The following is a 24,969-nucleotide window of genomic DNA, read 5'->3' on the forward strand; positions in this document are numbered from 1 at the left end:
AAACGATTATAGGTTATCAACTTGTAATTACTTTGGGTATAAACATACACATAAACCCCCACAAAAAAAAAAAAAAAAAAAAACGAAGCAAAAAAAAAAAAAGATTTCAAGTGGCGTTCACAGCTAGAGGACTGTATCCCGCACCCCTATTAATAACGCGTCATAGGTCTCAAAGAGAGAGAGAGAGACACACACACACACACACACATAACGAGAGAAGGGAGAGGGGGAGAGGAGAGAGAGGGTGATTAGGAGGAAAGAGAGACAGAGAGGGAGGATGAATATATATTTGTTAATTACTAATTAATACAATATTTATAAAAAAAAATATTACATTGTTGAAAAAATGACTTTAACTATAACCGACTAAGGATAAAAATAACTTGTTGACGTCAATCTAATAATGTCATGATTAATGTCTTTACCGACTAAAAACATGTAATCTTAATTATGATAAGGAGTATCCGCTTACGTTTTAATCGAACTGGTCATCGTTACTATGTCCGCACCGCGCCCTTTTAAAGTTTTAACGTGATTGTTATCATGTGTTTGCTATTGGCAACAGCGCAGATGACCAACTGACCAACGCAATAGACCAATTTGTATAATCAAAGCGATTAAAACCATAAAACGATCCTTCATCTACGGCTACAGTCATTCGAAGCATACACGCGATTCGACGATACACATCACATCCGATTGCTGGTCTAAGTCAGTATTTGATAACTTTGTGAATTCCCCCAAGTCAAGGTAAGTTTCCTCCATTTCGTGCCGTAATTGTAATTTTTTCGGTCCATGAATATTACTGAAGTGTTCTTACATTTGGACGTTTTTCAATTACTGCGAGAAAATGAAATTGTATTTCGAGAAATGCGAGAGTTCAATGTTGATCGAAATATGCGGGAAAACGAAACAAAACAAAATAGTTTAGTAGGTGATGATTCCAAGAAGGTAGGTATAGAATTATTATTTATATAATAGCCTAAACGCACTTCTTGATATTGGTATAAATAAATATTTATGCTACTTTTTACCCTGTTGTAACAAGGAAAGAAATCGTTTTATAAGATGTAGACGCAATGTTAAAGAAACCTTTACTTTTTATCACAATTTTATATTTTCGTTAGAAATTATAACTTCATAATTGTATAACATTTATTATTCTTGATTCTTAAACATATATGTTTAAGAAACAAAAATGATCAAGATATTTTCGTAAATTAGTTTTGAAAAAGATTTTAAGATGTCATATTTCATGCAATCTGCCTGATGAGATTGCTTTGTAGGTTGGCTAGTAGCATATTAACATGTACATGTACATCCCTACGTGCACACTTACATGTACATAAAACACTCGATACATATACATTTGCAAAGTTTTATGGTACGTTTGGTTTATAAGTTCATATTTGGTTTGGTATTTGTATGGTTAAGTATAGTTGATCTGGCGTCAAAGTGTCGTATCAATCATTCTTATCGAGGATGACCGAAGGCTTTTGCACGTCGACAAATTCAAGGGCTTTGAGCAAATATTGGACTCATGGCGCTATAAACTTTGGTTAAACCATTTTACAACGGAACAGCCACAGGGAAATGGGCATTAAGAAATACTTTGGGAAAGAAAATCACATCATTTATTAATTGGGTGTATAGGAAGCGGGGGATCATGAAAAGCACATAAATGGCTTGTTAAGTTGAGTATAATACGGAAAGATATGAAAACTAACAGAGAAATATGGCTGGGCTTAGACAAAATATAATGATAGGAGTGGTTAAAGATAGAAAGGCAAAATAAATAAAATAAATAGTTTAAAACATACGGGACAGAATTGAGAGAGTTTGTATATGATGATTACTTGTTAAGTTAGGTACAGTGCTGAGATGTAGTTTCGGAATTCGTTAAATAACAGGGTTAGGGTTGCAAATGTATGGTGGCCCTGAAGGGACATCGCGAATAGACTAAATCGTGAAAAATATGCGATAAAATTCACGATATCGTCAATTTTATCGCATATTTTTCACGAAGAAATTCACGAAATTGACGATATCGTGAACTTTATCGTGAACTTTTCACGATGAAATTGACGATATCGTCAATTTTATCGTGTACTCTATCGTGTACTCTATCGTGTACTCTCCTTCGTAAACAAAACCAGCCCTAGCTGGGAGCTCCTCTCCCTTCTCTTTCCCTTTATGGCGGGAGGGGGGAGGGGGGAGGGGGAGGTAAGAGCCTTTCGCCCTTCCCCCGTTTCCCTCTTTCCGTCTTCTTCTTCTTTCTTTCCTTTTATATTTTCTTTCCCTTTCCCTTTCCCTTCTCTCTATCTCTCTCTCTCTCTCCTATTTATTTGTTGGCGCGGGAGGGGGGAGGAGGCAAGAGCCCTTCGCCCTTCCCCTGTTTCCCTCTTATTCCTCTTCTTTTCCTTTTTTATTCTCTTTCACTTTCCCTTCTCTCTCTCTCTCTCTTATTTATTTTTTGGGCGGGGGGATGCAAGAGCCCTTCGCCCCCGTTTCCCTCTTTTCTTCTTCTTCTTCCTCTTCTTTCTTTCCTTTTATCTTCTCTTTCCCTTTCCCTTTCCCTTCTCTCTCTATCTCTTATTTATTTTTTTGGCGGGGGGTGTGGAGGGAGGAGGCAAGAGCCCTTCGCCCTTCCCCCGTTTCCCTCTTTCCTTCTTATTCCTTTTCTTTCTTTCCTTTTATATTTTCTTTCCCTTTCCCTTCTCTCTCTTATTTATTTTTGGCGGGGGGGGGGGAGGAGGCAAGAGCCCTTCGCCCTTCCCCTGTTTCCCTCTTATTCCTCTTCTTTCTTTCCCTTTCCCTTCTCTCTCTCTCTCTCTCTCTCTCTCTCTCTCTCTCTTATTTATTTTTTTGGCGGGGGGGGGGGGGGGGGGAGGTAAGAGCCTTTCGCCCTTCCCCCGTTTCCCTCTTTCCTTCATCCTCTTCTTTCTTTCCTTTTATATTTTCTTTCCCTTTCCCTTTCCCTTCTCTCTCTCCTTATTTATTTTTTGGCGGGGGGGAGTGAGGAGGAGGCAAGAGCCCTTCGCCCCCCCCCCCCCGTTTCCCTCTTTTCTTCTTATTATTCTTTCTTTCCTTTTATCTTCTCTTTCCCTTTCCCTTTTTTCCTTCTCTCTGTCTCCCCCAGCTAGGGCTGGTTTTGTTTACGAAGCGCCCGTCAGGAGAGTACACGATAGAGTACACGATAGAGTACACGATAAAATTGACGATATCGTGAACTTTATATCGTGAACTTTTCACGATAAAATTCACGATATCGTCAATTTCATCGTGAAAAGTTCACGATAAAGTTCACGATATCGTCAATTTCGTGAATTTCTTCGTGAAAAATATGCGATAAAATTGACGATATCGTGAATTTTATCGCATATTTTTCACGATTTAGTCTATTCGCGATGTCCCTTCAGGGCCACCATACAAATGGGTTTCATGATAGGGGTTGGGTCAAGTTTGGTAAAGTGCTGTGCTGTGAATTTAGGGAGCCGTTAAATATACAGTGCGTCCCAGAAAAAATGAAACCGATACTTATCGATGTTTTATCATAACTTAATCACATTTATAATTGATAAATGACACGTATTTGGAAAGCTTAGATCCTCCTCTTTCATTTGATGCAACTCATATAATATATTTATCACGCATGAGTCATTGAAATGAATTTGAAGAGAGGAAACCTAAAAGTCATTTGGCGGACGGTATCTGAATTTTAAAATCGATAACAAAGCCTTCACTTCCCAATAAGGAAACATCATAGGTGAGAAATTATAAATTATACTTGGTGAAGAATATATAACAGGGGAACAAGTGTAAGTAATTCATTAAAACATACTGAAATATAGCAATTGACAAATCTATTTCATTATGAGAAACCTTCGCCCAGAGAACAGCAGAAAATTATTTATGCAATTTGCGTTCTGGCAATTGTAGTACCGCACAAAGGATAATAGCAGGTGAATGAAATACTTCATCACCACACACACCTGGGAAGGAATCATCCATAAATTTGAATACATTTACTTGATAAACGACTAAAACGACTTTACATATAGTACGTCACGTGATCAATAAAATGGCGATGCCCGTGTCGTGCTGAGAAACTGTGCATTATTCATGCTTTCTGCCTCTCTCGTACACTTGGTGCATGGAGTCTTGTAGATTAATGTGTAAGAATATAATACATCTCTCAGCATGGGCGTAGATCTGTAATTGATACCTATTGTTCAGGGGGGGGGGTGATCTATTCATTCATCCCCCTGAACAATAGGTATTACGTAAGGATCGACGCCCATGTCTCTCAGAATAAGTAAAGTTATTTCTTGGGGTGAGGTGAGGCTTAGGTATACTGCTGTGAAGTTATGAATTCGGTTAGTGTAGGATGATGAACGCAAAGCACTTGTCAGCAGAGCATGTGTTGAAGAACGATCAGGCTTAAACAAAGAATACCAATCTAATTGGTAATCAACTGATAATGAAGCTTGGTTATTAATTAACATGCTTTGTTAATGAAGCATCATCGATAATCCCTCAAGAATACATGATCTTATTGACAGACAAGGATTGGTATTTGGTGATTACGTAATCTTACAAGGGCGTGGTATAGTCTAAATCCTGGTTACCAATCATACAATCCTTCGTCACAAAACATTTCAGATGAATTATTTTGGAAACATATGGCATTCTACCTTTTTGCTAATGATTTCAAATTCTCTGCAGAACACACTGTTTATAATGCGACCAAAAACTCTGCCTAAGGTTTACCCGACACACAGTAAACACGAAAGAACAATAACAAAAGCTTTTAATGTTCCAACCAAAGGACGTTACCAAACATAACAAGTGAAATAGATATAATTAAAAATGTTATGTTCAAGAATTAAATACAATTCACGAAATAATACGCATTTATACTCTAAGAAGAAAGAAAATGTCGTGAAAATGAAACCAAATTAATTGATTGTAAGGTATGAAAAATGTCATGATTAATGAGACAATGTTCATTTAACTTAATTTGTAAAGTTTCCATAAGATCAGTGAAGAAACAGTCCGTATTAAAAAATATACTTTGCCCAGCGGTCTGATTATGAAGTGCAATATACTGCATCAATCATAATAAGGATTATTTCCCAGTAAAATCACTATGACATCATCGTGTCGGGTAGAGCCTAATATTTGAGCCTGTAAGTAAAGCCATAAAAGACTCATATGACATTGAATTCATGTTAATTATTAACCAATGCAGAGCCTTGTTTGCCTGAAACCCCCTGATGACGTCATGATTATTCATCACTCAGGGTGTGTTCATATGAAAGCTTTCTGGTACACATTGTATACCAAACCTCCGCTCATATGAAGCTAGACTAGTATGTGGAAACGATTGCACATATAATTTTTGTGAAATAACCGCTGTATCTGTGTATTTCATTGTTCTTCTTCTTCTTCTAGAGAAATAATTCAAAATGGTGGCTGGTTGTGGACCAAAGATTGCGAAGCTTTTCCTGTTCATATTGAACTTCTGCGTGTGGGTAAGTCCTTCATCTGCACACAACATACCCTTTCAATCTCATATACTTTTTTAAAGCTAAATACGTAATTTTTAAAGTATCCATTCGGATCCGTTCAGATAGCAAGGTGAAGTCAAGTTCCATAATAATACAGTCAAACTCGTCTTAGTGATCACTTTTCTTAAAAGCCATCTGTCTATAATGACCATGTATTTTGCCCCCCCCCCCCGAAAGATAAATATGTGTTGTAGATTCTGTCTAGAAATTTCAACTGTCCAGAGTGGCCAATGTCTCTGTTTCCCGTTGGTGCACTCAATAGACAGGTTTGACTGTATATTACAAATTGTTATTTATTACATATGATGTACCGGCCTAATTCCATAGTAAACTGCTTTCTACAAACAAATGAATCATCGACAAATTAAAACACCTCTACTGTTTATCTTGTGCATGAGATGATCACGAGTAACACTCTGATGAAACGTTTGCTTCTCTTGAAATAGTAAAGATTAATACAACACAAAAATAGTAAAGGTTTTTGATGTGCACACTGCATCTAATGATGTTACGTATAAATACCTATTACCATATGCCAATCTTGTCTTGAATCAGAACAGATCGTGTGACATGCTGATGATTATTGTTAGGCCTCTGTAGTAGTAGTAGTAGTATTTATTTTCGTATAAAAAACATAGTAAAAATGCATAAAATACGATGGATAGCCCACATTCAGCTAACCCGACATGGGAAAGCTGGTCTTCCGTGGGGTCCGGAACAATTACATAAACAAAACAAAACATAAATACATTATATGAACAACAGTAAATACATTTTGAAGAAAGAACAAAAAGAACTAATATAAAATAAAGGGATTTAAAAAAAAAAAAAAAAAAAAAAAAAAAAAAAAAAACATTTCATAAAAAACAAGTAATCATAACAAAATAAGGAGGGGGACCATGTGCTACTGTAACAGTTCTGCAATCTTAGATTTGAATGTATTAACACTAGGGGAAGATTTGATATGAGGAGGAAGTGTGTTGTAGGCCTTTGCGTTTCTATACTTGAATGATCTTTTGAGGTAATTTGTTCTCGGTTTGGGTAATTTTATTTGAGCTCCAATTCGGGAAGGGTAGGAATGGGTTCTCAACTCAAATTCATTTCTTAAATACTCGGGGGTTAGATTATTCATTATTTTATACATAAGAACAAGGGAATGATGATTTCTTCTTTTGTCCAAGAGTTGCCAATTAAGAGCGTTATGCATTTCCAAAACAGAGACATGAGATTCAGGTTTTATTTTAAGTATAATCCGGCCTGCCCTATTTTGCAATTTTTGAAGGCGATCTGTATATTTCCTGAAAGCTGCACTGTAAATAACATCACCATAATCAAAATACGGAAGGATCAGTGAGCTATATATTAATTTCAGTACCGATTCACTTAGGAATCGCCTTAGTCTTCCTAGAAAGCCTACCATTTGACCAATTTTCTTCAACATATTGTCTATATGTAAATTCCAGTTTAACTTTTCATCAACTAAGACGCCAAGGTACTTGACATGATGAACTTGATCTATGAAGATGTCATTCAATGAAACTCGGAGGACATTCTTTTTAGATATCATGTGGTTGCTTCCAATGAGCATACAAACTGTTTTTTGACAGTTGACACTTAATTTGTTTTGGCACATCCAGTAATACATATTTTCTAGGTCTGAGTTCAAAGCTAATTCAATTCTATCTATAGAAGGATGTGAGAAGTATAAAACAGTATCATCAGCATACAACTGAACTTGACAGGTTTTTATACATTTTACTAAATCATTTATATATACGATGAAGAGCAGTGGCCCTAGAAGGGAACCTTGGGGCACACCACACTCAATAACTGATTCGAAAGAAAGCTCTGCATTAATAAGTGTCCTACTGACTCTGTCTGACATGTAGCTTTTAAACCATGTACATGGAGTGCCAGAAATTCCTATGTTATTGAGTTTCTTAATAAGAATATCACAATTCACGGTATCGAAGGCCTTTCTTAAGTCCACAAATACAACCCCCGTATACTCTTTCTTATCAGTTGCGTGAAGCCAGTCATCAGTTACTTTTAGGAGAGTGGTAATAGTTGAGTGACGTGGCCTGAATCCAGATTGGGCGGCTGACAAGATATTGTTCTCATGTAGAAACTCCAAAACTTGTCTTTGGACAACCCGTTCCAGTATTTTAGATACGCAGGGCAAAATTGAGATGGGCCGATAATTTGAAGGAGAGCTCTTATCGCCACTTTTGTGAATTGGGATAATCTTGGACCTTTTCCATTGTTGAGGAAATTTACCGCTCAACAAAGAGCGGTTGATCAGGTTAGCAATACTCTGTGAAATCTCGGTAGCACATGCTTTTAAAACAAAAACTGATATTTTATCTACACCTACAGATTTAGTATTTTTCAATTTGTTTATAACTCCCAACACATCATTTTCGGTTACAAGGGTAAACTCAAAACTCTTGATTAATGGTATATTGTTTTCTATAGGGAGAGGCGTATCAGGAATTTCTTTTGCTAAATTACTTCCTACTTCAGCAAAGAAGGTATTGAAAAGATTAGCAGTATCAACATTACTTTCTGAATTAAGCGCAACTATTGGCGTGTCACGTTTCTTATTTGGAATGATAGATTTTAATGTCTTCCAAGTCTGTTTTGGATTAGCACTAGAAAGTGAGAATTTATCAGAGTAGTATTTTCTCTTTGCTTTTCTTACATCAGTAGTAACTTTATTACGTAGTACTCTATATTCACACATGAGTTTTTCATCTTTAAGTTTACACGCTCTCCGTTTCAGTTTGTCACGCTTTTTCATGAGTTTATAAATACTTGCATTCATCCACGGAGAGCCCCTAGTACTTATTCTTTTTGAACGATATGGCATGTGTTTGTCAACAACTTGTAACAACAGATTTTGCCATAATTCAACAGCTTCATCAATTGAATTGCACTGATTTATATACTCCCATTTCTGGTTGCGAATATCATTTCTAAACTCATTACCATTAAGTTTGCTGCAACTTCTAAAGTTAATAAATCTGGGGTGTGATGAAACATTGGCATTCCAAATTAAAAAACTAATAGAATGGTCACTCATTCCATTATGAAGTACTCCATAACTCTTTACGTTTGGGGAGTTATTCGTTAAGAGATGATCAATCAATGTAGCAGAAGCATTTGTAATTCTGGTTGCTTCATTTGTGTTAACTTGAACTAGAGAATACATATCATTGATATCCATATATTTCTTACTCATACTCGATAAAGGTTTGGCCAGTAGGTCACAGTTTACATCTCCTACTAAAATTGTGTCACAGTTCGTTATGTCAATAAAGCTAAGAAACAGCTCATATAAATTAAAGATTCCAACGTCTGAAGAGGGCGGTCTATACCAAGTGCATATACTATTCTTTGAAAGAGAGGAAGGATTACAGACAGAAAAGGATGACTATTTTTAATTAAACGCTTATATAGTTGTTGTTGTCTATGTTTATAGGCGTTTATCATTCAGAGGTGAATATTTACGCCTTTTCTATTAAGATTGTTTCCTTTCAACATCAGATTTACTTTACAGGTTTGGGTAAATTGGATTTTTAAACTGATCACGTATTAGAGCTAGTCTCGTCTCCATGAGTTTTATGTGATTATTCTTGACTTACAGGCAGCAGGCATTGTGCTGATTTCTATAGGATCATGGATAACCGCCCGGCAACAAGAATACACGGATCTCTTCGCGGAGGATACCATATTGATTGTGACTGGTATAACGATAGGGGTGGGGTGCTTCATCTTCCTGGTAGGTTTCTGTGGATGCTGTGGCGCCCTCAAGGAAGGAACGTTCCTCCTCAAACTGGTGAGTAGGGAAGATGTCTCCATGGCAACCATTGTTTGGGGATGATGATGGTGCCTTTGATGATGATGATGATGATGATGACGATTATAGCGATTAAGCTGATGATGGTTATGATTTTGTTGATGGGATGGATGGTGATGATGGTGATGATGGTGATGATGATGGTGATGATGGTGATGATGGTGATGATGATGATGATGGTGATGATGATGATGGTGATGATGATGATGGTGATGATGATGATGGTGATGATGATGGTGATGATGATGATGGTGATGATGATGATGGTGATATTGATGGTGATGATGATGATGATGGTGATGGCGATGATGATGGCGATGATGATGGTGAAAGTGATGATAATGACGATGGTGATGATGATGATAATAATGATGGTAATGATGGTGATGATGATGGGGATGATGATTGCGGTGGTGATGGTGATGGCGATGATGATGACGATGGTAGTGATGATGATGATGATGATATTAATGGTGACGATTATAGCGATTAAAGCTGATGATGATGGTGATGGCGGTATTGATGATGATTATGATTTTGTTGATGGGAAAGATGATGATGATGGTAATGACGGTGACGATGGTGGTGATGGTGATGTTGATGGTGATGTTGATGGTGATGGTGATGATGATGGTGATGTTGATGGTGATGGCGATGGTAATTATAATGATGGTGATTATGATGAAAGTAATAATGATGATGGTAATAATGATGATTTTAATTACGATCGCGTCGATTATGATATTCCTGATAATGACCCTAATGATGATGTTGATACCAGACTAATGTCTAGTGATAAACTATGTTTTCCTTCTCTTACTAGTATTTCTTCTTCATGGTTCTGATCATCTTACTGGAGATCACCGCCGGCATTCTCGCTTTCGTCTTCGATGATGAGGTATGATAGAAGATAGATCAAAGATGTGTGTGTGGGAGAGAGAGAGAGAGAGAGAGATACAGAGAGGGAGAGAGAGAGGGAGAGAAAGAGATACAGAGAGGGAGAGAGGGGGAGGGAAGGAGAAGTAGAGAAAGAGAAAGAGAGACAGGAGTGGGGGTGGTGGGGAGAAACGAAAGAAGGAGAAAGGGATGAGTTGGTTGAGGTGGGGGTAATGGAATAGAAGGAGAGAGAAAGAGAGACAGAGAGAAAGAGAGATATGGGAGTGGAGACTGAGAAGGACGGTTTGAGAGAGATGACTAGAAGGAGTGACAAGACAGATGGATAGTAAAAGAGAAGAGAGAGAGAGATAGAGAGGAAGAGAGAGAGAGAGAGAGAGAGAGAGCGTTGTGTGAAAGTAGATAGGTCGGGATTTGTAAATGAACCAACATTACTGACGAATTCATCATTATTTTTGAAATTCGAATGTCAGAAAATATTTAAATCATAGAAATAAAAACCTCGCTTGAGGATAAGAAGAAGAAAAACGTCAGGAAAGATACATATATTTTGTATTCATGGTTGTCACTCTTCCAAACAAATAATAAAATCCCTTGCTTTGTTTCTTTTTTATTCTCTTTCTACCCAGCTTGAGGCCAGTATGATTGAAGGAATGACATACACCATCACCAACACTTACCCAACAACAGACGCCTCCAAGGAATCTGTAGATGGTATTCAAAATTCAGTAAGCTTTGATTTTACGTTTGCTTAGTTCCCTGTATCTTTGCCTGCTATCCCCCAATCACTCAGACGAGACCGACACAAGACCAATTCGCAAAGCAAATCAAACAACTCGCCAAAAATTGTTGTACTACTTGAATGAATATTTCGTTTTTTTTTCATGTTTTTATTGTTCTATTTTGTAGTGCATGTCAAACAATTTTCAACTACATTGTAATATATGAATATTCTTTTTATGTGTGTGTGATTTTGTGTTACCATGTCGAATTGTTTATGTCTGTTATTTTTTGATACAGCACTCATATGCCTTCTAAGGCCGCCCGTCTGATGACGGGTGTGACTTTTTGATAAAGAAATACACTAAACTTAACTAAAACAAGACCGAAACAGATCTAACGAGCAATTACGTTAGCCGATTGCCCCCACTCGGTCGGTTGGGAGTCAGTGGGGAGTCAGTGACTGAGGTATTAGGGACTTTTAGATTTGCGTGGACTAATACGTGTGACGTCCATTCAAGGCAGTGCTTTAAAAGGACGTCGAGCGTAGCATAGACCTATTGTCTTCGTGCGAATCTAAAAGTCCCTATTATTATACCCAAGGCATACTGACGAAACCGAGAACAGACCGCCAGCAGGCCGAGAACATACCGAGAACAAACCAAAGACAGGCTGAAAAGCAGACCGATTAAACAGATTTCTAACACACGGACAAAAGGCCGACAATGAAAAGAGGAAGAAGAAGAAGAAGAAGAAGAAGAAGAAGAAGAAGAAGAAGAAGAAGAAGAAGAAGAACGCTTCTTACTGATGGCTTTAAAAATTCAAACAAACATAATTCACTCTCTTCTTTTCTTAATTTTGGAATAATACTGAACACATCAAGAATTATTCGCATTTGTTATTATGATTACAGGTGTATTTACGTATTTTTTTTTATTTTAAAGAATAAAATGTCACTACGCAGAAAACATAAGTATGTGTGCTAAACTAAAGGGCAGTTGTTCTCAAATAGACATTGCTCTCGGGTATGGTAAAGAAAGACTTTTCGTTTCGAAGACTTGTCAACATTTTCCTTGATAAATGTAGGCTAGCGTCATAAACCACTTGCGCTTTAAACTATGTACAGTATGGCAAATTCCATATGATTATGAGCGGGAACAGACTTACAGCGAACTGTTGACTATAGTTTTAATAGAAGAATATAAATAAATTATCATCAAATATGCTTAGAACTGTTCAAACATGGGTACTTTTACAAACATCGTGATGTAACGGTAAAAGAAGGCAATGGGGGGGGGGGGCGTATATCCTTGGCGAATACTACCACAGTATCACGAGGTTAGTAAAATCTCGATGTGTTGGGGCCGCATAGTTCAAACTGGGCTCTTGGTCGGTTTAAGAGGTTCGGGTAATTTACTTACTTGCTATGATATGAAAAAGCAAAGATATATATATATAAACTGTATATTGCACGAGGAAGGTTAATATAATAAACGAAAAACTGCTTTGAGGGACATGGTTAAGAGAATTTATTTAACTTTAGCTTCATGCATATCTCAATCATTTAGAATAAAATTTTGTGTTTATCATAGTCAGGAATATATATATATATTCTCTTGCTGTGTTGACATGGTAGGCCTATAAAGTAAAATGATTGATCTTGCTAAGAAACAGACGTACAAATGTGGCATGAAATATCAAGTTTAAAACAAGTTCACTGAACTCTTTAAAGTTGTTTCAAAGTTTAATCATGATAATAACATTCGGGGTTTGTATATGCGTCGATGAGATCTCTAAGTGATTAAGATATATAGTACACAAGGCGAGCACATTCTCCACTCCCTGGGGAGTATTCCAGTAGGGCGCAATTTCAAACAACGCTGTTCCATGTAAAATGACTTTCACATCCTACCGGCTACCCATTTAATCATAATGCAGTCAAACCTGCCTTAGTGACCACCTTTCTACAAAGACCACCTGTCTACAAACACCACATTTTTTGTTTCCCAAGAAAATAGTTTCTCATTGGATACGCCCTCATCGATCATTTTCTCTCTCTCTCTCTCTCTCTCTCTCTCTCTCTCTCTCTCTATCTCTCTCTCTCTCCCCCTCTCTCTCCCTCTCTCTCTCTCGTCTAGTTTGACTGCTGTGGTGCTACGGGGTACGCAGACTATGCAAACTCGTTGAACTTCCCCAGTAACCTGGCCGTGCCTGAATCGTGCTGTGTGGACGGAGCGAGTGTTTCACAGTGCCAGACCGGTACCAAGGGCAATCCGACCTTCCCCACCCTCGTCAACAGCCAGGTAGGAAACAACTTAGTAGCAAGTTCAAAGTTGGAACGGGCGTTGGAAGCATTAGGGACTTTTAGATTTGCACAACGACAATTAACGTGGATTGCAACGGTCGACGTCCTTTAAATACACTGCCTTGAAAGGACATCACACGTATCAGTCCACGCAAATCTAAATGTCCCTATTATTGATCACAGAACCCCGTTCAGAATCAGCTCATTATCAGTATTGTTGTTCATCTCTCTCTCTCTCTCTCTCTCTCCCTCTCTCTCTCTCTCTCTCTCTCTCTCTCTTTCATCTCTCTCTTTCTGTCTATCTTTTACTCTCTCCTGTAATGTAGTCATGGACGTAGATCTGTAATTGATACCTATTGTTCAGGGAGGGGGGGGATGATCTATTCATTCATTCCCCCCTGAACAATAGGTATTACGTAAGGATTGACGCCCATGAATGTAGTAGCATGTTGAAAGTAGTAAGCATTATTGATCACAGAACCCCATTCAGAATAAGCTTATAATCATTTTGTATTTATTGCTTTATCCTTTTAGAATTTTCTTTCATCTCTCTCTCTCTCTCTCTCTCTCTACCTCTCTCTCTCTCTCTCTACCTCTCTCTCTCTCTCTCTCTCTCTCTACCTCTCTCTTTATGTCTATCTGTTATTCTATCCTGTAATGTATGCTTGACGAATAATATCAATCAATCAATCATTCAATCAGAAAAAATAAGTAAATTCATGTACATGAATGCTTGGTTAATTAATGGAGTTACTAAAGTTTTAGTAACACCATGATTAATTTGATATAAATATACGTTCATCTATATACAGTTAACAACTGAAGTATTCATTCTCCTTGTGAATTTGATTTTTTTTTTTTTAATTAAAAAATCAAATTAGAGCCTTTTGTGAATACTTATAGATAGATGTTAGCTTTATCATGTCACATTCCAAGAAACAAAAATCGGGACAAATCATTGTTTTCACAAACTTAACAAATTACGAAACATGGGTAAGGATATGAATAATTTAGTTGTATATAGACGGAGTGATGGAAAAGATAGGAAATAAAGAGGACCACAAATCTAAAAAAGGAAAGTCTAAGGAAATGGCGGTGTTCTTTTTTTCAATGCAAGTAATAAGTAGTGAATGACTTATTTCGATTATCCTTGTAGATATACTGTCCACCTTACTTTTGATCCCATATTTAGATTTATTTGTAATGATTGGTTTCAGGTTTTATTGTTCAGGCTCTCTGTAAAAGCATGTATTTGAATTTAATAGTATCATTCACATGGTCTTTATTTTACAGTAGATAGTGATAATAATTATTGCAAATAATATTATTTATGTAATTGATTTTTCAAATTTCCCTCCTTTTGATTTTCAGGGATGTGTCGATGCGTCGATTGATGATATTCAAGATAATTATCTTATCATCGGAGCCGTCTGTCTTGCTCTTCTTGTGTTCGAGGTAAGATATCGACCAAACAACAATTAATCAATAAATTAACAAAACAAAAATAAGTAATCCATCAGGCAATCTAATAATTAACCAGAAGAGATATAATTAAGAAATGTAACATCCAGTCTGTCAGTCAGTCCATCAATCAATCAATCATTCAATCCTCAAATCTGTCAATCAATAAATAAAGTAATACAAAAGCTAAGCAACCAATTCAAGTGGTCAGTCAATCAATCAAAAAAAAAAAAAAAATCTTTCAATCGATAAATCAAATAATACAAAAACTAAGCGACCAATTCAAGTGATCAAGCATTCAATACAAAATGTATCAATTTTGTCAATCAATAATATTAATAGTCGAAACTATCAATTATTCAACAAATCACTCGATGTAGTAATCATCCAACCAACTAAACAAGTAATCAACTAAGTAATTAATGAATCAAGTAAACAATTCTTAATCAATTATTCAATTCAACATTGACTCATTCATCGATCAATCATGCAACCTATTTCCAATTCACAGTTTTGCTTCAGGTATTAACTGCTTGTCCCCTTCCCCTCCATTATCCCCTCTTTCTGCTCATGAACATATATTTGTAGATAAAAATTTACGTGAAACCATGGAGTTTTGTTTATTTAAAAGGTACATTAGTTTGGTTAATTAATTCAATGTTCATGGGTGTTTCAACCACGAACCAGAATTTTGAAAGGCAGGTATTGCTGGGTTTGTGTGCGTGTGTGCGTGCGTTGCGCGCGCGTGCGTGTGTGTTTGTGGGAGGGGCATCCAGTCTTGAAAAATTAGAATGGTATCTATTTCATTTAATTACGGTATGTCCGTTATACCCCTTCTTAAATTTGTCAATTCAAATTCAAACTTTATTGATTTCAATCCAAACAGATAGAATCCTTCACAAATTGTGTACAAATGATTGCGATTGTAATTTGTGTAGCTACTAAGGTGATCATAAGCTCCCCAGTTATATACTGCATATTGAGCTCTTGCTCATCTGCCCCTGGAAATCCCAAGCATCATAATCTTCTCGAATTATTCCCACAGATTCTCACCCTGGTGTTTACATGCTGCGTTATTAGCGAGATAGGCAATCAAGTAGAACCTTTTTAGGAAGAAAAAATATCTCGGTCAAATAAAAGGCAAGCTTTTCTCCTATCAATGGAATCATTTAACCCAGTTGCAATCACATTCATGCGTTTGCAGTGCTTCCATATAACTGTGTATATACTGTTCATTTCAATTCAAAATTTTGTATGCCTTGTTCGTCATTACAATTTAACAATTTGCCACAGATCATATTTCATCCATCCTAGCCCGGTCCCAACGTTCTAATAATAATAACGATAATTTATACCTAATACAGGAGAGGATCCAGGGTTTTCCAAAGGGGGGGGGGGGGGGGGGGGGGATGTACGAAATTGAGAGCGCAAAGCCTTTACGGCGAGGGGTAGGGGAATATGTCGAACCTTTAAATGCTCTATGGTACATATTGAGGCAATACTGAATGCGTAAACTGAACATTTACGTGAATATTTACTTGTATGTTAAGCGCTTAGAAACATTGTATTAAGCGCTTTATAAATGCAATTTATTATTATTATTATTATTAATATTTTTAAGCCTTTGTCCTGCTTTTTACTATAAAAGCGCTCCCCACGCACCCCCGGGATCCGCCTCTGTATTAAACAATTTATAGCTCGAAATTGGCAGTGCACATGGTATAGGCATTGGTTTTTTATCGGTGTTAAATGGTTTTAGTTTTTACCAGACTACGAAGAAAACATGCCTATGCTTGTAACTAAACAACCACAAGACCAACAGCTTTGTATCCTCTCCGAGGGACTTTGTAATGAGCATTAATGTCTTACCAAAGGGTGCATCGGTTTGGTTCCGAACCCGGGACCTCCCGGTTTTGAGACCACTGCTCTTCCACTAAGCCAGCATGTTTCAAACCCCATCTTTATGATGATATTAAACTTCCACTTTTGTGAAGATGCATTTATTAGAAAGGTAGGACCGGAGCTTATGAGCACAATGTTTAATTTGCCTCGCGTTCTGAAGAGATAATTCAGAAGCCGTATCATTTCGAAAAAAATGTCATACTACAGCCAAACCTGGTTAGAAAGACTACCTGTTTACAAAGACCACATTTGTGTTTCCCGTAAAAATGGTTTCTCACTTAAACATGTATAAAGAAAACTATACATAAATACCACCTGCTTGTAAAGACCGCTTGTTTCCCTCGGTGGTCTTTTAGACAGGTTTCACTGTATATGGACATGTTCATACGATTAAATCCTTTTCGTCATGATTTAATTAATTCATTGACCCTCACAAATATCCCTTTTCTTTCTCTTCCCCTTTTCCTTTTCTTCTTCCTCCGTTCACAGATTTTCACGATGGTGTTTGCCTGCTGTGTCATTAGTGGCATTGACAAAGGAGAATATGCATAAACATTGAGCGAATGAGGCATGTTGGGTATTACCCCTTCCCTACTTTTTCTTCATATTCATATTCACTACACGTTTCACTCAGACCCATCTATACACAGAGTTTGGCCAACTTGATTTCACTGGGTCACAACATGGCGCATATTCTTTTGTTTTCAGCTTGCCCAACAAAGTAGTAGTCGCCATATTGGCCCGAATTCAAAAAGGAGGTTTGTCGACAAACCGAGGTTTATGTACGTCATATGACGCGTTTTTTTTTACAAACCAGGGGGGTGTTTCACAAACATCATAAGTTGAACTTATCTCTAAGTTGGACTTAAAAAATATGGAAAGCCATTAGCATCTTTGAAAATATTTTGTAAAAGTTATTTTGAAAGGCATTCATTGTTTATTGAAATCATTCATATTTTCTATCATCAAGGAGATTTCATGTTCTGGATGTGGAATTAATAAAAAGTCTAAAATACTTGAATTTCTGCTTTTGAATATATTTCATTTAAAGACTCCAATGGCTGTCCATAATTTTTAAGTCCAACTTAGGGTTACGTTCTACTTAGGATCTTTGTGAAACACCCTCCTGGTTTGTAAAAACGCGTCGTATGACGCACGAAAACCAAGGTTTGTCGACAAACCTCCTTTGTGAATTCGGGCCATTGTGTCCAACTCGAACCGGGTTGGCCATAATATCCTAATCAATGGTTCTGGTTTTACTTGGAACACGACCCCAACTACAGTCGCAAAATCAACTCAAGGGCAATTTCAAAACACGATTGTATGTCCCATAGAAATCATGTTCAGATTACGTAATACCTCTTTGTCACGTTCACACATTTTAAAAGGTGACGCATAAGGCTATTGGATTTGTCTTATGTTGATTTGAAAATTTTATTTCCAAAAGGGCTTCATCCATTTGTGTAACTTCAGATAATTTTTTTAAAACCAGTTTGTGTACTGGGGCCCGTTTTACAAAGCCTTTTTCAATGACAAATGACAAAAATCAGTAACAAATCTGTTGATAACCAATCAGAAGCAATGATTTCAGTAGCTTATAACAATGACTGTCATTTGTCACTGATGACAAGTTTTGTGAAACGCCCCCCCCCCCCCCCCCCAGGCGTCTGTGGAAAGTGATATTAGAAGGTGCATTTCTTCACAATTGCTCCCAAAATTTAGGTAAATAATTTTGTTGAAAGACGGGTACTAAGTGAATAATATTCTGATATCAATAACTCGATTGTGGATTTAGCTCCTTTTGGAATTAAGCTCTTCATTTTCGAAAGTAGTGGCGATTTTGTGTTTCATATTTTCATTTATATATTTTTTTACGTGAAATACTATAAGAAAAATCAACTTAAAAATAAGGCAATTTATCAATCACTTTTTGAAATGCGAACATTACATTGACTTATTACGTAATCCAAGCATGATGTATCTGGGCTGTTTGATAGCTAGGCTATGTTGACATTGCCCCTTAAGTTGATTTTTTCGAAAGTAATTGCGATTCTGTTGTGGATAATTGTTGAATGATATATTAAAGTCCGTTCGTGTACATTTTAAAAATTGTATTCGAATTTGCGCAGGACATTTCTTTTCTTCATCTTCCAATTGTTTCTCATATGTTTTTCTGTATTTTCATATCGCAATGAACTTCATAATAATTAACTGAGTAAGTAGTGAGCTTATTGTACGATTAAGGCAATAGTTATTGATACAAAATATAAATGGGAAACCTTTATTTATTCTAATCTGTATTCATTGTGGAATAATTGATGATATCTGGTCATTTTGTTTTACTATTTTAAGTCTGGTGCTGGTTTCTCTGTCTCCGTATTGTATCCAATGTTTAATACACTGTCTTCTGTGATGTTTCCACTCATTCTCATTATAATTGTGGTGACACCAATGATCCTAATTAGCACATGTTATTGAAGAAAATCGGATAAGCACACTAACTTTATCTCACAAATGTTGGCAACACAATGACATAAATGTTTATGAACCTCACATTTTACTATAAAGATTATTTATTGTAGAACTAGTGGGCCCCGTTTCACAAAACTCGTCATCGATGACTGTCACAGATGACAATACAAGACATATAAGGAGTATAGACATTGGTGATGTGGTAATTTTTAATAATAAACTTATTCGATATAAAGGAAGTTGTATATACGATAAGAGGTTGTATGACAAAGGAATTTACAAATTAAAACATATTCTGGAAAACGATGGTAAACTAAAATGTGACAGGCATTTTATCGATTTAGGTGTTGAAGTAAATGAAATTGAAGAGATCAAGCACTTTTATGCCTGTTTACCAGTTTGTTGGAAAAATAATGTTAGAAAGGGAGAAGAAAAAAATAATTCTGGAACTGATTTCACTTTGGGGAAGAAAACAACTAATATAGCTGATCTAAAATCAAAACAAATTTATGTACAATTAATAAAGAAAGATGATTTTAAACCTTTGGTTTTTGAGAGAATTGGAAGGAACTATTGTTTTTCCTGTAAGGAAATAGAAAACATATTTTTAAGACTAAGACAGTGTACACTTAACAGTCGATTAAGAGAGTTTCAGTTCAAACTTATACATAATATATTATATACAAACCATCACCTCTTCCGTTTTGGTCTTGTCTCGACTAAGTTATGCTCATTTTGCGAAAAAGATGAAGAAACATATAAACATTTATTCTATATTTGTGAATTTGCACAATCAGTGTGGGGAATGTGCACGAGATTTTTAGACTTTGAAATACATAACTGTAGTTTGGAGGAAATTCTGTATGGGAAAGAGGAGAGTAATAAAGGAAAATATCAATTAATGAATCATGTTTTAATTCTTGTTAAATATCTGATTTATAGAAATAGAGAACTTAAAAAACCACCCTCTTTTAATGAAATAAAGAATAGTATAATAGGGGATAAAGTAGAAGAAAGGAAATTGGCAGCAATGAGGGGAACTCTCACTATTCATTTTTCTAAATGGGAAAACCTGAGTATTAGACAACAGTTGGAACCCAGAGCCAGTCGTCCACCGGTTAAGAGGGGGGGGGGGGGGGGGAGGGGAATAAGGGAGAGGTCGGGTAGGGTAGAGTTAACAAAAAGAGAAAACTTTTTTCTCAGGACAACAGTATAAAAGAAGTATAAGTTGCTACATTGTTAAAACAAAAATGTTGGATTATATAACTGCATATGTTTTCTTTGAAAATATGAATTTTTGTGTCGAATATGATGTATAGGAACTAACTATGTAAGTTTTCTTTGAAGCCGTTTGTAAGACAAAAATTTATACTGATTTATAATGTCATCACATTTGCAGTGAGCGTTACATATGATGATTGTAACTTGTACTATGATTATAATTTGTTTCAAGAGAGAAAAGAATAAAAACTGACCATAAAAAAAAAAAAGATGACTGTTCTTGTTATAAGCTATATAGAAATTAAATATTATTATTATTATTATTATAAGCTAGTGAAGTCCTTGGTTCTGATTGGTTATCAGCAAATTTGTCACTGATTTTTGTCATTTGTCAATTGCTATTGAAAAACGGCTTGGTGAAACGGATCCCACTTGTGTTTTTTTCCTTCTTCTTTTTGATCATTTACAAGCCAAATTCCTAGTCAACAAAAGTGTTTGATGTTAAAAAGCTTGTTTTATGCGTCATGCCTGTCATAATTGTAGTGACTCCGTTACGTTAAGGGTGCATATTATGTCAATCTGACCCTACAAAATTAAACAACGCTGTCGGCATTATGATTTAAAATGTAATTCAAACAAATTTCACTGGAGACAGATTGCAAGGCTTATAATATCCTTTTCGATTTTTCTTCCTTTTCTTTTACAGATATTAGCCATGTGGGTCACGTGCTGCGTAATTAGTGCCATCGACGTTTATTAAATGAGCAAGTGGGAGTGTCTTCAATCTGGGATTCGACCAATCATAGAGTCGTACCGAGCCACTTATGGAAAATGACGTACAATCTTTAAAGAACTATTAAACATTGAACAACGGAAGCAACAATTCATAAGGAAATGATCATATTTTAAAATACATCTTGTATTATTCCCAATGATATGTAAAAAGTACTATACCCAAATAGTTGTTCTTAAATTTCCTTTGCAAATGAATACATGTAGATTGCTTAATTACATTTTGATTACAAAATGCCTAAACACATATTTTTACATTTGTAAATACATCTGCATGCACTTTTGATATAATATTCGTTTATTTGTTTTCCTTTTATCAAGTTGGTTATTGTAATAGCAAACAATAATTAGATTGGATTACATCTTCCCTAAAAAAAAAAATCAACATTTGGTGGGTTGCATTTATCATGCTAAACTGATTTTATTGTATGTTTGCATTATTTAATTTACTTGGAAGTACACGTGATATTGAACAATAAACCTTTTGATAAAATCCACGTGTTCCAGCTAGGTTTTAAAAAGTCAACATTTAGTGAAATGCAGTTGTCATGGAAATACAAGCTTATTAATTTTGTGGTTTCGTATCTTAGTTACCTGGAAGTAAAAATATATAAAGCAATAAAAACAACTTCAACGTAGGCCTAGTGTTTTGTTTTTTTATTGTAGCGATAAGTTGTGTCCACCTACCTTCTGGATGATTGGCGGTTTAATACGTCTTTCTCTGGTGGGGAGCGGGAAGAAGAGATTTGTTTGTTTTATAATGTTTGTAAACATTATTTTCACTTTGATTTGTAGTAGAATTTGTTTGATTAATGACTGACAAAGCTCATGTATCGAATCGTCTCTAATGTACCACAATGTACTAAAATGATAAATAAAATTGATTATGAAAAACAAAGTTTGATATTTCAGATATTGGATGAGATTGCCAAGAGAGACATAGGTATATAGCTGAGGGAAAAATGAGAAAGACATGTAGGGAGAGAGGAGGGAGGGGCGTGGAGTGGGAGGGGGAGGGGGAGGGGGAGGGGGAGGTGGAGATCTAGACAGAGATACTAATGTCAGGCACAAGACGGAGTGAGACGGAAGAGAGAGGGAGGGACAGAGAGAGAGAGAGAGGGAGAGAGAGAACAAGTGGTAGGGATGATAAAAATTACACCAAACAAAACCAGAACACGAATAAAAGACACAACCAAGCTTCACATGTATGCAGTACCATTAGTGCTTTTAATATTAAAATTGCAAGAATGTGACAAAAAGACACTTCGTTTCACGATTTTTTTTTCTCCAATTGCATGATTGGATTCCCACCATGCCAACCAATGTAAATAGCATCAACCAATTAATTACCATTCATAAATTTAGGAAGATAATTTCACTGCACGATAAGATAGCAAAGAACAACATACACCCCATAGATTCTTAATGCATAATATTAATTAGTCCTGCACACATGATAAAACGGTGGAAAATTGAAAATATCGAGGAGAGTGTAGAACTTTTCTCAATCAAAAGCCAATAAATTATGACACCTCAAAAATGTAGCTCTCCTCAAAATCACACACAGTTATCAATGAGAAGACAGAATATAAATGTAAAGAATGAAAAATGACATGAGAAGTTATGGAAGTTATAATAATAGCAACAATCTTGAGTTATATAGTGCTTTAATACAAAATACCATCTCTATAAAGCGCTTTACAGATATTATTACCCGGTCATCGGATTCATTCACGCACAATGTGCACCATCTCCACTCCCTGGTGAGTATTCTTACCATATGGTCACCGTGAGGGCATATGGCAATTACTAACACAAATGCTTTCGTCATCCTACCATGTCTTCATATCTCTTGGGTATTGGCTTGCAAGTGTAGATTAATGCCTTGCCAAAGGACATTAGTACAGTTTCAGGATCGAACCCAAGACCTTTGAATTTCAAGTCAAGTACTTAAACCACTCGAGTATGACAATTCTACGATAAGTTATGTTGAGATGTTGAGAAGTCGTGCCAAAATATTCTGATACACAAACAATTCTTACACATGATTGTGTGATTGAAACAAACATCTCAAAGGTTACATAAACCACATTTAAATATTAACAAATACATTATATATTTAGGTTTGTAACGTGCTTAGTACATCAATAATGTCTGTGAGTGCTTTCCAGTAAAGAGAGTACGCACATCCCCACTCCCTGGGGAGCATTCCAAAGCTAAGGTTGAGTTCAAGAAATGAAAAGATCATGGAAATGAGACTGGAAAAATACAATCTTACTTTGTCCTGCATCAGTGAATACAGTGATGTGCAAAATATTTAGATGCCAAAATATTGAGTGAATTTTAAAAGGACAAAGTAAATCATATCACAGATTTTCTTTACTAATCATACGAACCTTAAAGGTAAAGACCAGTATTGGAAACGCCCCAATTTCAAAAAATGAAATGGAAGCTCTCATTACCAATCATGTGAAAGAATATGTTTTGACTAATACATGATGATAAAAAATTTGCCGGGAAACCGCCTACTAATTTATATATTTGGTAAATTTGTTTCTCTCATGGTCTGTGAGAGATATAGGGTAGTCCCATATACATCTTTCTTTGTATAGTGCTTGTAACTTTGCGAAGAATGGGCCAAATTTCTTATCATTTTGATGATTCCAGAATCTTGCAGATGCTAGATGCTAGATGATCAACCTTTTCTGATCGATTCCACAACGTTTCTTTCACAATGCAAACGCATGACCATAACTGGTCTTTACCTTTAACTGTATTTAATCTTACCGAACATACAGCATGCTTCAAACAGGAAATTCTCTTACATAAATCTAACAAATTGGAAAGAATGTGCACCATTTTTCCTACCCGTTACAATAAGTCAACCTTCACTTTAAAGCCTGTCTGCACTAGTTTGGCCAGGGGGAATTAGACCTCCCTGCAAGGTCACTGGCAGGTGGTTATCTCATCAAATAAGCTCTAAATTAACATAAGAAAAAGAGGATCATGGGGGACCAACAGGCACCGGTTAGACATTGTTTGCTATATAGAGGGCACAAGTAGCTATAAGTAGTAGAGTGGGGCTTGAAAGGAATCACACACAGACTTGGCCCTCAGAGTAATCCAGCATCAGCATCCTTTGGCAAGACATTAATCCACATTTGCCACTCTCCACCCAGGTGTATATGGGTTGTGCCTGGTAAGTGCAGGGGTAATATTACCTGTAGGGCCCTCCGGAAGAACAGCATTGATTGGGCCAACAAACTACTAGTATTACACTATTACATTCGTTATGCTGGCCTAAGGCTGCTTCCACAATGCACTAGTAATGACATCATCATCTTTTCTATTGATTTAAATTCGCTGTTATAAACCAAAGCAGGGTTGATTCGTTCTTCAATAGTGGGTTCCTTAAAAGGGAATGGGTCGTTAGTTTCCATGTGCAGAAGGCCATAATTCGCTGACACCAGACTTGGTGGCAATACCGTTACTGGGAGTACAAGTCGGCACACAGCAAGTTAAACTCGTAGGCCAATCAAGAAATACCCCCTAGTCTCTCGGAGAGTCTTCGGGTGAGGGAAAACTAAAGCATTACATAAGGTCCAATGGTCATAATTGGTCATAAACTGAAGGCTAACCCTGGTGATTGACAACACCTGTTATTGGGTAATCACTCGAACGGTGTCAAATTCCCCATGAGAGCCGACTTCTATGCGTCTTTAGAATTTAGATGAGGAATTAAAAGCATAAATCACACAAGTCAGTAAAAATTG

General features: G+C 36.4%; 1 protein-coding gene across 4 annotated transcripts; it reads left to right on the forward strand.

Moving 5' to 3' along the window:
- The first annotated feature begins 546 nt into the window (after nucleotides 1-546).
- Nucleotides 547-21,834, forward strand: LOC592232 (CD151 antigen). 4 transcript variants are annotated; one of them, XM_030989706.1, is made up of 9 exons: nucleotides 558-750; nucleotides 5,455-5,534; nucleotides 9,217-9,408; nucleotides 10,253-10,327; nucleotides 10,953-11,051; nucleotides 13,182-13,346; nucleotides 14,720-14,803; nucleotides 17,201-17,288; nucleotides 21,111-21,834. In XM_030989706.1, exons 2-8 carry the CDS (start codon nucleotides 5,469-5,471, stop codon nucleotides 17,261-17,263), a joined length of 744 nt encoding a protein of 247 aa, XP_030845566.1. In that variant the 5' UTR covers nucleotides 558-750; nucleotides 5,455-5,468; the 3' UTR covers nucleotides 17,264-17,288; nucleotides 21,111-21,834. The 4 variants fall into 4 exon arrangements, with proteins under 4 accessions (XP_030845565.1, XP_030845567.1, XP_030845566.1 ...); XM_011665777.2 differs by having other exon boundaries at nucleotides 562-750; nucleotides 17,201-17,279; XM_030989705.1 differs by lacking the exons at nucleotides 17,201-17,288; nucleotides 21,111-21,834 and adding an exon at nucleotides 15,855-15,955 and having other exon boundaries at nucleotides 547-750.
- The last annotated feature ends 3,135 nt before the right edge of the window (nucleotides 21,835-24,969 follow it).

Source organism: Strongylocentrotus purpuratus, unplaced genomic scaffold, assembly GCF_000002235.5.
Source record: "Strongylocentrotus purpuratus isolate Spur 01 unplaced genomic scaffold, Spur_5.0 spur5_scaffold_18, whole genome shotgun sequence".
Taxonomy (NCBI): domain Eukaryota; kingdom Metazoa; phylum Echinodermata; class Echinoidea; order Camarodonta; family Strongylocentrotidae; genus Strongylocentrotus; species Strongylocentrotus purpuratus.

What these genes read in the sequence shown, in the direction of transcription:
- LOC592232 (XM_030989705.1), top strand. Translation starts at nt 5,469, where the DNA reads ATGGTGGCTGGTTGTGGACCAAAGATTGCGAAGCTTTTCCTGTTCATA. An exon ending in CTTTCGTCTTCGATGATGAG is followed by an intron (nt 10,328 to 10,952) that starts GTATGATAGAAG and finishes CTTTCTACCCAG; the next exon opens with CTTGAGGCCAGTATGATTGA. An exon ending in CCACCCTCGTCAACAGCCAG is followed by an intron (nt 13,347 to 14,719) that starts GTAGGAAACAAC and finishes TTTGATTTTCAG; the next exon opens with GGATGTGTCGATGCGTCGAT.